The 17393-nt window shown below is 37.9% G+C and overlaps 1 protein-coding gene across 5 annotated transcripts in view; it reads right to left on the minus strand.

Moving 5' to 3' along the window:
• Positions 1-17393, minus strand: part of nrxn2a (neurexin 2a) — a 416827-nt gene that overhangs the window by 252687 nt on the left and 146747 nt on the right. For 4 of the 5 annotated variants that reach the window (XM_066645189.1, XM_066645191.1, XM_066645190.1 and 1 more), the window contains 3 exons: positions 11226-11527; positions 8614-8637; positions 3887-4048 (listed from right to left, as the gene is read on the minus strand). In XM_066645189.1, the coding sequence (XP_066501286.1) occupies positions 3887-4048; positions 8614-8637; positions 11226-11527 (488 nt within the window). The remainder of the gene's footprint in view (positions 1-3886; positions 4049-8613; positions 8638-11225; positions 11528-17393) is intronic. The other variant, XM_066645188.1, reaches the window with a different exon arrangement.

The following is a 17393-nucleotide window of genomic DNA, read 5'->3' on the forward strand; positions in this document are numbered from 1 at the left end:
CTCCTTGCATAAAATTATTTTGGACACAATTAGTCTCAAAACAGAAGCTATGTCCCATGTAAGAAACATACAGTAGCATGTTATATGCAAGAAATTGAAGACACTAACAGGAATTTTGTTACAATCTGATTGGCTACAATTTCTGTAAACACTTCTGTGCACCATTTTCATTAAAAGAGTTTGTTAACTTTTAATCAGGAATTATCTTTTATTACTAATATAAATAAGTGACTGATGTGCTTTTATCAACACACAGGTCAAAAACTGAACATCCTGCACTTGTTTAACTGAGGCAGAAATATGAAAAGGAAAAAAAAAGGTTGGCTGGTGGGGTCCCGAATTAAATATTATTGCTTGTTAGAAAAAATAAAGAAAAAAGGCTAAGGCTCCACAATACATCGGTCCTTACAAGCCACACATTCAGGAGAGAGGATCTAGAGAAGAGAAACACACATTTTTTATAATGCAGCCAATACTGCGTGATAGAAGCAAACTCTATTTGAATAAGAAGTGTGAGAGCAAGTTAGAGTTTCTTGTTGCTATAGAAACATGTGTAAATACTAAGTTTTGTGAGGAAAGATGATCAAACACCACATCATCCCCAACTGTTCTGGGTGGGTTTTAACCGCTGTTTCATATCAAGTTATAACAACAGGATTTTAAAAAGTTACAGCATCCAGTTGATAGATAAACTGTAGGTGACTTAGGCGTCAATGTTAGAATTAGTACCAGGATTAATTTTAAGACTGGTTAAGTGTAGTTTCTAAAATGTGCTACAATGGACTAATATTATGAAATGTTACCAACTGCAGCAAGTAAATAATATTCCTAATGTGTCTTCAGAGCGGCATACCAAGCTGTTTCATATTCCTGTGGCACCAGTGTGACAACAAAATATTGCTACACATGTTGGGTAATTCTGAATATAATTTAAATTACATTAGTCACATGATGGCAGAACACACCAGAATTTGTCAATAGTGTGAGGTCTGCCATACAAGACTTTCAATATGATCAACATCAAAGCTCCAAAAAAGGTCTCAGCTTGGACTTTTCTGTGGCCAGGTGGGAGAAATGGACCTGGCCTGGCGAGGAATAACATGCTTTTCATTTTCACACCAGACGCAGATGATGACTGACGCTTTGTTGCAGGGTGTGAACTTGAGTGTCTCTGAAAATAACACCAGCCAGCCACGTTGCCTGTCACAGCCCATGACAGAAGAATAAAAGTAGAGGTAGAAGCCAAATAAGAGGTGCCAGTGCTGGGAGAGAGGGAACACGAGAAAATGCAATTACTAGTGGAGGCTTCAGAAAGACTCGACACTGCCTTAAAAGGCATGTTAGAACTGCCAACCCCCAAACCTGCAAGTGTGACACCAATTGCCCAAATTCTCTGCAAAAACAAAAGGCATTATGACACACTGTTAATAGCATCTCCAACCAGACTACAAGGAAACAAATGCTTGGTTCACAAAGACTTCATTAGCCCAGCAGTCAGAGAAGAAAGATATTATGCAGCTAAATTGTAATGTAAATACAATGCAACTGAAACCTCAAAAGAATAACATGACCCTTAATGTCCAATTGTGTACCTGAATGAAAGGTGACTGTATGTTATTTAAGGTAACTTCTTAAAATAGGGGAAGGCATAAAGGAAACAAAAAACCTCTGATTAGGCAGTGAGTAGGAATTCAAAGTAAACAAAAAGATTATATAGCTGTCTGCTTTATCTACAGCTGTACCATGGACAATGATTTCATTGCATTGTTTAAAAAAAAAAAAAGAACAGAATATATATGGGCTCAAACAAGCTTGAAACAGAAGCTAATGAGCTTCTAAATGGTTTTCTATGATTGTGTGTAGACAAATGCCACAGTGCTTCTTTAAGTTGTATCTAAAACTAAATTGCTGTGTAGTGTTAATATAGATGTACGAACATTTTTATCAGCGCTGTGGCATTGCTCATGGGGACCAAGGAAAAACAAGGCTCTAACATGGAGTGTATGGTTGAGCAGTTAGAACGGAGAGGTGATTAATACAGCCCAGGGTCAACGAGACAGAGACAGAAAGCTCAGGCCAGTTGAATGGGGATCTAAAGAGGAAATCAATTTTTAATTTGGCTGTCAGGAAAGTAAAGCTAAAACTTCAATGGTATAGACATGACATAAATAACGGACATGCTTGGAAGCGAATGAATAGCACTCGAACGAAGGAAAGGGGAAAAGGACAGATAAAGGAACAGGGCAGTGAGGACGAATGGGAGGTGAAATACTAAGCTTATCAGTAAAAGCTTGTTGAGCATTATCCTTCATGTCCCAGAGTTCAGACACTTTCCAAATCACCATCTTTTCCCCTACATATGCTCTCTCAACCAGCTTGCACGTTAATGAGCTCTAGGCTAGCTGGCGGAGCTTCAGGGCCAGAGATAAAGGGGGAGAGAACTTTTTAAACCAGGTTGAAGACAGGAGGCCAGATTTACCTAAGAATTTAACACATTAAATCTAGTTAAGCATTAGATTTCAGTAGTTCAGTCGTTTAGATTGCTGAAGGCTACCTGGTTCACCTACAAATTGTTGGAAAAACTTTATGTTCAGCAAATGTTCATCAAACTCCTAATTATGAAAACTCTCTCCATTTTTGCAGATTGAGCTTTGTTTTACTATTACCAACAACTCAGAATAAAGAAGATATGTTGAGATTCACTGTTCACTCGAGACAGCGACACATGGGACTATATTACAAAGCTCTAAAATCTGCCTGTGAAATTAGCATTACAACTTAAATGCTCAGCGCTACCTGAAAATGATACAGGAAACAGTGTTCCCATCTATTCTGATCGAAGATGGCGCTGAGCACTTAGGGTCTGATCAAGACTATAACGAGCAACAGCTTTTGAACCACAAGAGATATTGCAAATCTGATTGCAACAATCAATGTCTGAGACAGTTATGGTCTTTGATATGCTACATGACCACCTTTGTTTCTGAAATACAAGAGTGCCCTGCCACTTTTGAATCACCCTGTATTAACTATAGAGAATATACATTACCTTTGATTTGCCTGCTATTAAAATACTAAAATTAATACTAGAAAACACAGGAGGAAGATACTTTTTTTTCCACATCAGGACATGTAATCAAGTAGCTGGAATGGTTAAGCAAGTGGTTGGCATGTTACTTTTAACCAATCAGAAAAGAGGAGATGGCATTTCCTCTGTAAACAGTGTAAAGTGGAGGCATATAACTATGGACGGTTTAAAATTATTAATATGTTTTGCATCAATATAAATATGTTAACATTGGTCTCACAAATTCATATAAAATCATAATCGCTGATCTCCTCAAGTGGTAATGTCAATTAAACTTGCCAAATAAAATATCTGAGTGACAGGGAATAATAAGGAGGCAGCGGATCATGTGTCTGTTTATCAACAGCAGTAACTTTAAAGCAGTCCTTAGGCACAGTTAGTAAAAACTGAAACTAAGAAACAGTAAGAGAAAGTTAGACTAAAGGCTAAATTAAAACATGACTTGTTCCTAGGACGTAAAATTCTGAAAAAGCTCATGTTTGATTTTGTCAAATCAGAAAATTCTTGAAAAAAAAGGCTCCTGTTTCCCAACCTCTGCTGTAATAAAATTATAAAATGGACAGCTTCAAATCTTATATAATCATTAAAATTATTTCAATTTGAGAGTTTATTCAAACTTTCTAGAGTATACAACTATGTATAAGTTGTAATCAAAGTGGTTTGCAGTGATTTTGACCTCCCCCTGCCCCCATTTCCAATCATACATCAGTTTTTACTTCTGTGGGCGGAGCATGGCAAAGGACAATTGCTGCAAACAATCGCAGCATGCTTGCTTACTGAATTGGAGTCGGTACTCACATCTTTGAGGCAGCCCATGAAGTTGTTGCTGACTGGAGAGCCAGGCAGGTCAGCAGTGTTTGGACTGCCACCCACATAGAAGAAATCATCTGAACCCAGCATGGTGTAGTCCTCCTGAGTGTAGCCTGTGGTGGTCAGCAAGCCGTCCACGGATATGGTGACCTGAGGGAACGACAAAGAGAGAGAGAGAGAAAGAGAGGAGAAAAAGAGAAGAAGAAGAAGAAAGAAAGACGTCTTTCGATTAAGTAACAACCAATGTACTGTTTGCCTCAATAAAAGGATTCACTTCAAAAGAAACTGAACTCTGCCACTCAAATCTTTCCCTGCGTCCCTCTCGTTTTGTTTCATGTGCGTTCTTTGATAAAGGGCAACCCATTTTTATGTCTGCTGTTGCTGCTTTTTTTTTTTTTTTTGCATGAGTGTATACTCTAGCATGTACTCTAGTTAGCATCTAAAGGTTAGTGTGCAAGAGAAGAAAGAGGCAAGGGGAGAAAGGCATATAGACTGTGCTCACTACATGTTGAGGAAGTTAGCAGGTGATGCAAAGGTGACTATATTAGTATAAATAGGGAGAACCAGACACAAAAATGGTTGTTAGTATAACAGAATTCAGAGTTTTTGTGTTGGTACTATTCTATTCAGACACATTTGACAGCTGTAGCTGCAGAAGTTCTGGCAGAAATGTCTTGAAAGATAATTTTAGGCCATGATAGGCTTCAGTGAGGTTAATATAAAAGCCATGCATGATGGGAAACACACAATGGACAGCAGTTTCAGGACAACTGAGCATAAAGCATATGGTACTCCATTCTGTACTGAGTGTGGTTTAATAAAGAGCGATGAAAACAACTTTGCCTCTCCAATGCAAATGGGCCAAAATCTGTCTATCAGAGCAAAAACGAAAGCATATACCCCTTTATACACATTTACTGAGTAGATCTGTAAATGTAGACTCTTGTAAAGCCTGACAGATGCCCAAAATCTTCAGGACTCCAGGCTGTTTGTCTCAAGGGGAGCAAAACCAGTGTACTAATTACTCTCCTGTAAAAAGTTATTTGTTTTTGAGTTCAAAGACAGTAAGTCTGGGGATGTACGTATGCATTTTCATCAAAAGAACATAGATCGCTGACTCAGAAGTACGACAGATTTCAAGGAATTCATTATTTTGGTCCTGAAACTGAAGCCCGAATGGTGCCCAGCAAAGAGACTCCAGGCAGAAAGACAGGAGGAAGACTCAAAAAGAATTAAAAGAAAAAACAAAAAAGCAGATGTGCAACACAACCAGAATAAGCAACAGTGACTGAAGTGGACATATCAGTCATGCAAGACATCAAGGTTAAGCAGCAAGCATACACCTCTCAAAAAAAAAAAAAGATTTCTGAGCACGCTTAAAGCCATACTTGGCAGACAAATCTAACACATGTATGGAGCACAGGTGCTAGCAAGTGTAAACCACAACAGGAGGCTTGATTTAAAACAAAAAATAAACACCATAGTGATGCAGGGCTCTACACCCTCCCTGAACAAGTCAAGATAATGAACAGAACTCCCCTCACCACCAACTGCCAGATTTATTAAGGCAGACATTATACAGGAATCTGCTTTGATCAGATATTAGGTGCTTGATATTAACTGCCCGACCTCGTCCAAAATGTCCTCAGCCAAGAGTGGGAGTCAACCCCCGCATCACTAATAAACACATAAAATCAATAAATCCACAAAGCAAGCAATTAATAAAGCCGACAAGATAAAGCATAGTTATGCATTAAGCCACAGAGAGAGTGAACAAAAAAGAGGGGGAGGGTTTTCCTTCAGCTTCAGAAAGTTTAACTTTGGAGATGGGAATGAGCAAGTGATTGCTTGAAGCCATTAGGACAATGTCTTCTATTCTTAGCCCGCACAAGCCTAACACATATGCACCGTTCATGCCTTTCACTTTCATAAAACCACTGAAGTAAAACAGGTGCATGCCTCGTTTAATACAAAGCTTATTCTCTGGTACGAAAAAATAAATAAAATAAATAAACAAATAAAATAAATAAATAAATAAATAAAAAAACTCAAAATTTGAGCAAGACTTTGATCGGGTCACTAAAGGCCTCTGAATACACGCTTCCTTAATGAAATAGGATCTTCAACTAATGTAAAGGCTCCACAAAAACCATTTAGGAATATTTTTTATTAAAGGGAAGAATTAAGAGGAAAAAAAAAAAAGAATTAAGGCGCATCACACTTATTTGAACAGGCCGCTTCTATTCTCCACATTACAACCATTACCATGTCTTATAATTTGCCTCCTCCTCCTGATACATCATGATAATCTCAATTAGTTCCATCGAACCATGCAATATTAGAGATATAAAACTCTTTGTTAAACCATTTTTATTCAAATTATGCAAACATTAGAGGGTCCTACATAAATGGCATCTGGTGTAGGCTTGCCATTATGCTTCAGTTAAACATTTTGACACATGCTCATCAAGCTGAAATCCTCCAAACTCTAAGATATAACAAACATGTTGGCTTTAATCTGAACTCTTATAGGAGCTGTGTTGCCTGCGCTTGCTCTCAAGCAGTGAAGCGCTCACTCGCTATCCGTTCTCAAGATGAAAGCCTCCCCCACTCTTTTGTCTCTCTTCTTGTTCCTGATTAATTTGACAGATATGAATACAATGCATGAAAACACTGCATATTAGCAAGGGTTTTTTTTCCAAGCAAAAAATTTGAATAATTAAATGCTACATCACAGTTATTCACATTTCACATCCAAAAACTGTATGAAATGTTGAAGTGTTTAAAATAAGAGCAAATGCAGCAGGAGGCAATGAAACTGCATATAACAGGGATTAGGCTCTGTATTTGAAAACAAAGAAAAAGCAAAATGACTTGCATTATTGCAGGCAATGGTGCACACATTAATATTATGAAATTTGAGAAACATTTACAAATAATTGAAATAAAAATAAATGAAGATGTCTACAAATCACAATTGGGTCAATGACTAGTGTCACGCCTGGCCCTGTCCAGTTTGCTGTTCCCACTGTGTGCTTACTTAGCACATGGCTCTTTGTTGTTTTGTTTCTGTCTCCCTTGTCTTCTCCTTAGCCCCTCCTTGGTTTGTAGCTCCACCCTCTCATCAGTGTCTCCTCTTGTGATTGTTATTCCAAGTTGTTTTGTGTTGTCCTGTAGTTTATAAGCCCTGTCTTGACACTCAGTGTTAGTCGACCATTTGCATTCCACGTATTCTGTTGTGTCGCGGTATCGCTGTCATTCCAGGTCCCTATGTTTCTTTGTATCTCTGTATTTAGGATTAGCATTAGCTCTGAGAATAGGTTTAGCCTTAGCTTTCTGTTTAGTTCTCTGGGTATGTCTGTGCAGGTCTGTTCAGATTAATGTTTAGTGTTTTGTCTTTAGGTTTTACTGTCTGTTAATTACTTGTCTTCTAGTTGTCGATTTTGTTATAATAAAGTAACCTCCCGAGTGCATAGCCTGACACTAGCTACGCACTTTTTTGTTCAAGTGAAATGTAAGCCTAAATTTAAGTTTGAACATATCAGGTAGGATCACTATCTTGCCGTATATTCACAATAAATAAATTATTACAGCTAATTCATTCTAAATCAAAATTCTGGTTTTAAGAAAGAATGGAGCCCTAAGGCCCATTTACCTCATCAACATCTACAAAATGGTGACATGAACAACACATAACTACATGACAAAAAACCTCAAAAAGGTGTCACTTGTGAATTCTGTGTGATTTGTAGGCTCTACTTAGGTCTGGTTGAAATGTGTTGGTCATCTACAGTGTCTGAACTCAGATTACAGGCATAATGCATCTCAGTGACAAGCTCCCTCTGCCTTGTTGCTCAGAGTCATAAACAAAACTGTCCATTCCTACTGGTCCTTGCCAGTATCTCAAGGAATAATGAGTTACAGGCCTTTACTGAGCCTTGTCACAGTAACAGAACATAGTGGGCCGTGGTAAGCACCCCTTTCATCAGCAAAATAAGAAATGTTACCTACAACCTCTGTCCTCATATGCATGCACTGTTGTGTGCACAAGGAGTGTGCCATTTTAGACTGATCTTTAAACAAAACTGTGTCTAGGTAGAAAGACTTGCTCATTTGTGTTTCAGTAGTGGTTAATATGTCTAAAATATTATATTTCTTTATTAATGTGGGGTTGCAACACCTAACAGTTTTCCCTGATAAAACTTTAATACATTTAAAGAAGCTCCATAACAAAAATGAATGTTTGGAACAGATACAGAACGAATATACCATCTGTATTAAGAATTGTTTAAATGATTTTTTTTAAAAAGCTAATTTATCATTGACCCACCTGTGAATTATTAAACTAGTTGCCAAACAGAAATCAGCTGGATAATTATACCTTTGTACCTATAGTTTCATTTTGTACATTTCCTCAAATTTCAGTCAGATAATGTGTGATTAAGTATGGAATCTGTTAAAATAAACATTTAGTGGACCGACAGTTTGAGGTAAAGAGGTAAATGAGCATGAGAATGACGAATGATTTTGAAAATACTGATTGTTGTAAATGCCAGAAAATGAAACTGCACGGCACCTTCAAACTGATGCCAATTTTGTCATGTCTTTTTGTTGTTTCTGCACAGTAAAAGCAAAAAGAGATAAAAAAAACGAAAGGGCCAAACCAAACTAGACAATTAGAATGTGATATCTACCATATAATGCAGTTTGTTTACCGTAGGGAGTCCAACCCCTGCGTGCTTAAAAAGAAAAAAAAGGGAGGGAGAGCAAAATTAAATACCATAAGCTTTTCTAAAATAGGCAAAAATTCAAAACTTAATCTGAATTAACTGAAGCAAACTTAACTGTACTTTGTAATGACCAGCCATTATATGTCTAAATAATTTCCTCTGCCCTCCAGTAGATTAGATCATGGTCAGTAAGGTTTGACAGATTTGATCAATACGCTTAATGGACAATGTCAAACGGCAAACAGATGATTCACATTCCATGAAGGGGTTCATGTTAGTATTAAAGGGAGATTAGCAGTAGATAAACAATGACAGATCCAGAGGCTTTTGTGTTAGTAAGAAGAAGAGAAAGAAACAGAGAGAGAAGAGAGTTAAATTAATCTTGTACACAGAAATGGTCAGAGGAAAGGTTGTGGGGGTAGACTGAGAGTAGAGGAAGAAGCAGGCAAGAGCAGCATCAGCATTAAGGCGTCTCAGAGAAATGTCAGCAGCGATAAATTCTGAGTAAAAAAATATAATAATAAAAAATAAATAAAACAACAACAACAACAAAAATAGTAATAAACAATGATAACACCCATAGTCACAGAAATGTCAGCTGGACACTGTTCAGGTCAAAGCAATGTTGCAGTGCAGGAGATTGTGGCAGAATAAAGCAAAAATTTACTCCATTTTCACAAATGCCATGGAGCCAGTACCAGATGCACAGTATACTCCACCTTTGTAAGTAACTCCATTTAAAAGGTTACCACAATCAGATGCGAGGCTAATCAGCACAGACACACTCTACTCATGGCTGTGCTCTGTTATATAGTTATTGAGTAGTAATGATCAGATTAAAAACACTTAAAATCAAGGTAACTGTGCTGGGGAAATTAGCGCGGAGGCTGGTCTCCATCAAAGGGGGAAGAAAAAAAAAATGAATAAGAGTGCGTACCCTCCCTCTCCGGTAGATAGAAGGCTGCCTGAATGCAAATGACTATATTTGCAAGCATAATTGGAGCATATTTACAGGATTATTCTTCAGCAATCACAGAGACAAAACAGAGAGGCACAGACTGAACATGGATGAAGGCACTTAACTGAATACAAAAGACACCCATCCTTAGCACAGATTTGAATACACACACATGGATACACACTCTCTCACACAGACTGACAGGGCCCTGTCAATGCTGCTCAAGTTTACGATTGAGAGAAGGCAATCCTCTCCGGTGCAGACACCACAAACATTTACACTGGCTAAACATACAGCTGCGATGAAGTCTTCACACTGCTTTGCCATGTCAGTCTGCAAACAAAGCGATCTACTTGATTTTGCACAATCAGCATCAGCTATTACCTCCTTTAGCCTCTGAGGGGTTGTGCTATTAGGTGGACGACGTCCAAAACAACAGCCTGTAGTCTAGCTTGCACTGGAGCACCTGGGAAGCCATCTGATTCCAATTAAATCAGGGCCTCACGCAGTCCATCTTTATCAAACACACACACAACGCAAAGCTCCAGCCCTGAGGATCCAGCAAGCTTTTGGAACCATGTGAATATCATACACACTTACCCTGCCTGTGCACAAAAGAAAAAAAAAAAAAAAAAGCAAGAGCTGCTGTGGAAAACAACTGTTATTGCATGATGGCAATTTGGACATGGATGCTGACAAGTGCTGGCAAAAAACTGTGTGTGCAGCTATGTGTTCAGATTCCATGCAGGTCTAAGCTGTTCACTGTTCACACTGTGGATATCAGTCCTCTTTCCAGAGATCTACCCTCCTGCAGCGTTCACCCCCAAGCCAAATCTAGCCGTACATTCAGACAGTCCTCAGAAAAGTCAGACTTCATTATATTCTAACTAACAGCTGTTCACCTATAGGTACTGGCACACCTTAAAATCCACCTGTGGTCTGTGGGCTTAAGTGAGGAACTGTACTTATCAAAAGTCAAAAGACCATATTTCATTCATGTAATTTCCAGCCAAAATAGCCATTGGTTTTCATAGTTGTGCTACTACTGTACTGTAACCCAACCCTCATAAAATAGGTCTAGGCCTCTCCAGCATGCTGCCTTTAGTTTTGCAATGTTCCAGATGTAAAAAAGGCACTGTCATACTATTTTGGAATGTGTTGCAGGCATCGATTTTAGAATGAATGCCTTAACACCTTATTTAAATGCAGGTCAAAATGCTTTCTTTTCTTGTGGTTTTTTTTTGGGAGGTTCAAGCAGGTTCAAAGAGGTGCTCACAAGCAACCGAGGGAGTACTTAACTCAATTTTTGTCAAAGTCAGCATCAATGAGTTCTCTCTCTTTCTCTCTTTTCCAAAGACTGTATTAATGCACCACTAAACACATCAATCAGCTAATCAAGAATGATTTTTGAAGGCAGTGGCAAACTGGATCAGATGTAGTGGATTGAAGTTAAAGTTAAAAACACTGCAGGATGGAGGATCTCCAGAAATAGTGTTTATAACCACTGATATTTAACAACTACACTGCATGATAATTCATTATATAAAAAAAAAAAACAATTTGCATATATGCTCAAGCTGTAATATGAAAGTGAGTACTGTCCGCAGGAGGCAGGATAAAGGCCCCAGATCAACGCTACCTGCCGCAGGTTGCGGGACACCCGCACGACGTGCCAAGCGTTGTCGTTGAATTTGCCATCGGACGGCTCCACTAGGGCCTCAAAAGCACCGGAGCCCAGGTTGATGACGAGGCACACCGCTCCGCTCTTCAGCGACAAGTTGACGTAGTCTGCCGACTTGCCAGTGTGCAGCAGCAGGCCGTTACGCTGCAGCGTCCGGAACGACAGTGTGATCTCATCTGTGCTGCTCTGGATAGGTGTCTGGGACAAGTCGTAGCTGAAGAACTCGTTGCCTTTGAATGTGGCCACAGACTCCCCTCGTCCTTAGAGAGAGAGAGAGAGAGAGAGAGAGAGGTGCTCCAGCATTATACATCTATAGACCTGGCAACTGCCTGAATTATTAGTAGTAACTATCAATAACGTTATTAACGTTGCTTGTAAAACTGCAAAAACATGCTTGTTAATGTTGAAACAAGGAGAATGTTTAGTTGGAAAATAAATGCAGTATTTTCTTAAAGGTTTAACAATGATTAATAGGCCATGGAATTTGCAATTGATAAATTAACAGGACACATTTAAAAGCCATTAGACACTAATTTATAGAATATTTATAAACGCATCATGGAAATACACTGATAACACACTGTGTACAAATGATGTTTCTATTTACTAAAGAAATATTGATTGCTTGCTAATTAGCGAGTCATTGTTATGAAGCAGACCTTAAAATGTTGCTGCTGAAAGATATGCGTAATCTCACACATGATGTTTACGGGTCCAAATCTAGGGAAACATCATGCCTCAAAAGCAAAGCATTGAAGCTGCTGAGAGATGTAGGGAAAGCGAGGGGTGTTGAGTGGTAGGATGGATGACTGGCAGGCAGGGCTGCGGATAAAGATGGATCTGCCTCATATCTCCCCACTGCTGTTCTTTCCTCTCTCCCCAGGGGGCTGCATGGATATATCATGTTATCTAAGATTCATTTGGGAGATAATATGAAAATTAAAACTCCAGGGCTGATTAGGCTCAGGAATAAATTCCACTCCCTACAACACTTTCAGTGCCACTACTTCGTCCTAAAGAGCTGCCGAGCATTAGGGTGCATTTTGCTAATGTTAGAGACTGGCTATCATCAGCAGTGATGCATGACTAAATCCAAACTTAATATTATGAGACAAGTGCATCATGCACATGAATCACTGTATATCAAGTGTATGATGTAAGACGTTAAAGAGAAATCTCAAGTCTTCGGCATCAAACAGCCTTCCTCAAGGTTTCACACAGATGTCATGCGTTTCTGCTTTATGGAAATAGGTGACTGATGCAAGTGTGGCAGCTGATGTTGTTGTTAGTCACCAAGGAATGACTTGCAGTGTCAATCACATCAGCTAATCAGTTTTGCCAATTGGATATTTAAAGCCATCTGCTTTGAACCAAATTGCGAGCATGTAATTAAGTGACAAGGAGAGCAGGTTAGAGAACAATCTTAAAGGAAATGATCTTGACAGTTTAAAAAAACAGTCAGGGTGATTTGTGAGCAGTTGCATGCCATAAAAAAGCCGAGTTGTTTTGGTATGAGCCTTAGAGGTTTGAAATGTGGTCTTAAGGAAAGCTCACGTCTGAGCAGCAGACTTACTGAGATGCATTTAAAGATGTGAGTGTTTTAGGTCATTAAGAAACATCATGCCTGACTGCATTCCGCACTGCCTAGAGATATCTAAAGAGATATTACCCAACATATTTTATGTAACCAATTAACTCTTAGCAGGGACCAGCACTTAATGATCAAGCACCTTAGATGGCCCAATATTCTCTATGAAATACATGAAAGCAGACACAAAATAGAACACAGACAAAACACCACATATACATATGCACAAATCAATCACAGATGTATGAAATGCCAGTGAAACATGAACCTCACAGCATCGCAACTGGTGCTCTCGTCTATAATTTCTCATGCATCCCTTGGTGAAAACATTCCCACCCATCTGGGTTCATTTCACACAAAAGATACCACATTTTACAAGAGCAATAAATAAATAAATTAAATGAATAAATAAATAAATAAAATGCAGGAATCTGTGGGTGCATATGGGTTTTGAAAGAGAATTTAGAATGATGAGGTTTGCCTCTTACTGTTTTGCTTGTTTGAAAGAGGAGATGCCTACATAACCACAATACGAGGAGACTACGACTGGGAAATTTTCAAGTAAAGTAATAAAAGGGCAGTCAGTCAGATTTCTGAATATCATTACATACTGTGCAGCTCCACGCCCCAGTAGAATGCAGCTGTATCTCTACCATCTAACAATGTTCTATGTGATTTTCCTAAAAAAAAAATCCCTTTTTACATTTTATGTTTGTGTTTTCTTTTTGTTTTTGTTTTTTTTGTTTTGTTTTGTTTTTTTGCTTGTTTTTTTTTCAGGTTCCGCTGCCTTGCGTTTTGTAGAAACTTATGAAGATGTACCTGGAAAACAGATCCATAAGAAAATGCATGTACAGATCTACCCAAACTCAGGACCTGTGACAGTAGTAAGACCTGGGCTGGACCAAGCAGGTACATGTTTATTGAACAATCTTTAATTGTCACACGCTTATAACCCTTAAATTGAACATTTACTATTGTTGGGGGCCTGCAGTTCTCTGTTTGTTTGCATTGAGAAACTCCAAATCTTTTAAAGTGGAACAGTATATTTGAGAAGAAAAACGATTGTTTGTAATTGGCTGAAGTTAAACTTGCCTGTATGTTTTTAATTCACTGATTACCACAGAAACTTGTTTGTGACTCAAGGTGTTTAGCTTTGTAACACTTCCAATGTTTACTTTCATGCAGTTAGCACACTCCCAAATTTAGAGTGGGTTCTAAATAATCTGAAAATGAAAAATAAGACATTACAGATCTATGAACAGAAATAAAGCAATATCATAATCTGGCACCCTGAGGGTCTTAGTACTCTTCTTGTGGTTTCACTTACAGCGCTTAGCTAGTGGGTCAGAAGTGATTGACACCTCTATAAACCAATCGGCCTTTGTCAGCGACGTATTATTTTTGCCCATGACCTCACCAGCGCCATACATTAATTTTATATTTTATAACAATATTGCTCCATTTGACCAGACTATAAATTTGGGGTGCTGAGCTTGCATTGCTGCCTCTAACCCTGTAGTTCTGTTTTCGACTGTCCATATTTCCTTCCAGTTATAATACCAACCAACACACACACGGATGTATTTTTTGCTAATTTAATCCTCTTACTAAAATAGGAAAACATATTTTAACCTACCAGGGCACCGGTACAACTATTATTTAACGTATATCTATATGTGCATATTTGATGTTGGGTTTTTACAAGCTGCTAATTCTCTCTTGGCAAACACAGCTTACACTGCATTATAAAGAAGCTGCCTTTCTTGCACTTGAAGTGGTCCCTTAAATATGGCCCAGGATTAATTTCCTTCCAGAGCGATTCAGAATTCAACGGGGTTCTGCACTGGTAACAGACTTGTCCGTCTCCATATTTCTTTGATGTTAGTGGTAGGTTGCTCTACAGGCCCATCCTTCATTCCAGTAGTTTCCGGTGCCCAAATATTTTTATTTTTTTTTCTTGAATTTTAATTTAAATTTTTACTCAGTAACGTATGTGATTTCAAAAAATGTTAAGAACAATACTTATAGCAAAATATACTTAAGGAAAAGTAAAGTTACAGAATTTAAAAACTACCTAAATGTACAAGTACATAAAAAACTACTCAATTTCAGTAATGTGAGTATATTTAATATGTTACTTTCCATCTCTGGTTACAGCAGTATTATATTATGATAAATCAAAGCATGACCACCATATTGTGTCCATCTTATCCAAACAACTCATTGTTTTGGCAGAGTACTAAATTAAGCCAGAAAATATTCCAGATGTTTATGATATTATTTCATATATTAGATTTTTACAGTCCTAAGGATGAAGCAGAAATTTATAAAGGTTTTTAAAGTATTTTAAATCATCCCTAGCAGTAACGTCTTTAATTATGTTCATTATAAGACTGCAATCCTGCAAGCAACACAATTGTATTTTTTTCAGTGGTAAAAGGAAATAAAGGGAATAAATTCCAATAAAGGAATAATGCTCAGAGCATCAAAGCATTTCACTGCAAGATGTACTGTGTACAACTCTGTATGTGACAAATAAACTTTGATTTGATTTGATTTTGACCACAGTTGACTGCCAAAATGGTGGGAACAAAAAACTTCTGGTCCGTGGATAAATCATCTGTCAATGACCAATAGCAGGGACTCAGATGAAGACAAAGTCAGTGTCTGAAACAGAAGGCTTGTTGCCTCACAGGTCATTGCCTTAGGCCCTGTTCTTGTTTTTGTCTGAGTTTTGGACTCCTGTCCATACAAAATCTGCATTTTAAGTCACTGAATATGGATCTATTGTATCAGAAAATATAAAGAAATAGCAATCTGGTATACCCAACACCCATATTGAACAATATGGAACATTACAGAACCCTAAAACAGTAGGTGCTTTTTTTTCCATTTTTGAGGTTCTCAAATGGAACACAGATGATGGAAATTACCCCCTAGAGGTGAATACATATATTATACCTTTTCATCTTTAATTTAAGCTCTGAATGACCATTGCTCTGTATGAACCTCAGATTTCTAGTATTAAATTGCAGTAGCTCAAACTACTCACAAATGAGCTGAAACTTGTCTCTGTGTTGTGGGGTTTAAAATGTCACGAATGGAGATATACGTTTTCATCCTTACAGTGAAAATACGCTGTGGTTTGGATGCAAGTATGCTTATTTTGTAGAAAATATAATAATATTTCTTGTGTTGGAGCTATTGGACATATGGTAAAATTTGCCCTTCAAACATTCAGATGTAACCTGAGCTGTTGCTTAAAATGGCATCAAATAATTCATCTCAGGTTTATCTACTAGAGCATGACATTAATTTGAGGACTCATGATATTTCATCCAGGCGAAAGGACTCAGACCATTGGTTAAGAAATAAATGATTGGGCATGAATCAACCAACCAGACACCTCCGCCATGGAGAAGTGACCTTGTAAAATTACAGCGGCAGAATGTCTTATCAGAGAGCCACTTGGTTCAGTGGAGAATAAACATCTAGAGTGAGTTCCACAACAGCCCGAGTTCTTCCTATGAGTAGGGGGGAAAAAAAAAACACAATTTTTTGAGAAGTGAGACACACATACACAGTCCCTGCTGTGCTTTATGCAGCTAACAGCTTTCGAGGCACATACCTACCACTACTCAATGGAGAAGACAGTATGACCTAAATAATACAACTTTGATAGACAATGTGTAAATATTACATGGTATTCCCGGTATGAAACAAATCTGACAACATGACGAGAACAATCAACAGAAAACATCAGAGTGACTGTGATATTTTAGAAAACAGCACCCATGCAGAAAAATAAAAAAAGTGTTTTTCTCCACCATGCTGCTCCATGAAGTGAAAAGGTTCTGGAAAAGTATCTCATCTGCTTTTAAACCTTGCCTGCAAACTGGCTCTGGTTAAGTTTAGCTACAACATGGTCCAAATAAAACAGTTAAGCTGTAATTTGGCACATGGCATGTCAAGATGTGTCGAATAACAACTCCTACTCAATGCTTCTTAAGTCGAATGTGCAAGAGAATAAATGTCCCCAGTTTGGATAAAGAAACAGCAAAATCTTCCACTAATTTCTAATATCTAGATTTTAGACACCAGCCTTTAAACATTTTCACACTAAATTGATCTGTTTCCAAGCCCCTGAGCAGTTATGAATGTGTGCTGCTTATGAAGGATTTAGAAAAAAAAATGCATTATTGCAGGTATCATAAATCATGGAAATCCTTTGTGACTGTTACATTGCTTGCCAAACACAACTTAATATAAATGGTTTTGCAGAATTATCATTTTTAATCAATATAAATAATCCATTCAAAAATAAATCATTTGAATTATGTTAACAGTTTTATTTTTTACTTACATACCTCTTACCCTACTTTACATTTTATTTGACGTTTTCTAGACCTGAACAAGCTTGGACCCTTTATTCTATTCTAGTGGATTAGAATATTACACTCAGTAGAGGTACATAATTGTCACTAATCATACAAACAGTATAAATGTACCATTAAAGGTACAACGCTGTGTTGTACACA

The sequence above is a fragment of the Hoplias malabaricus genome, chromosome 15 (genome assembly GCF_029633855.1).
Source record: "Hoplias malabaricus isolate fHopMal1 chromosome 15, fHopMal1.hap1, whole genome shotgun sequence".
Lineage (NCBI taxonomy): Eukaryota > Metazoa > Chordata > Actinopteri > Characiformes > Erythrinidae > Hoplias > Hoplias malabaricus.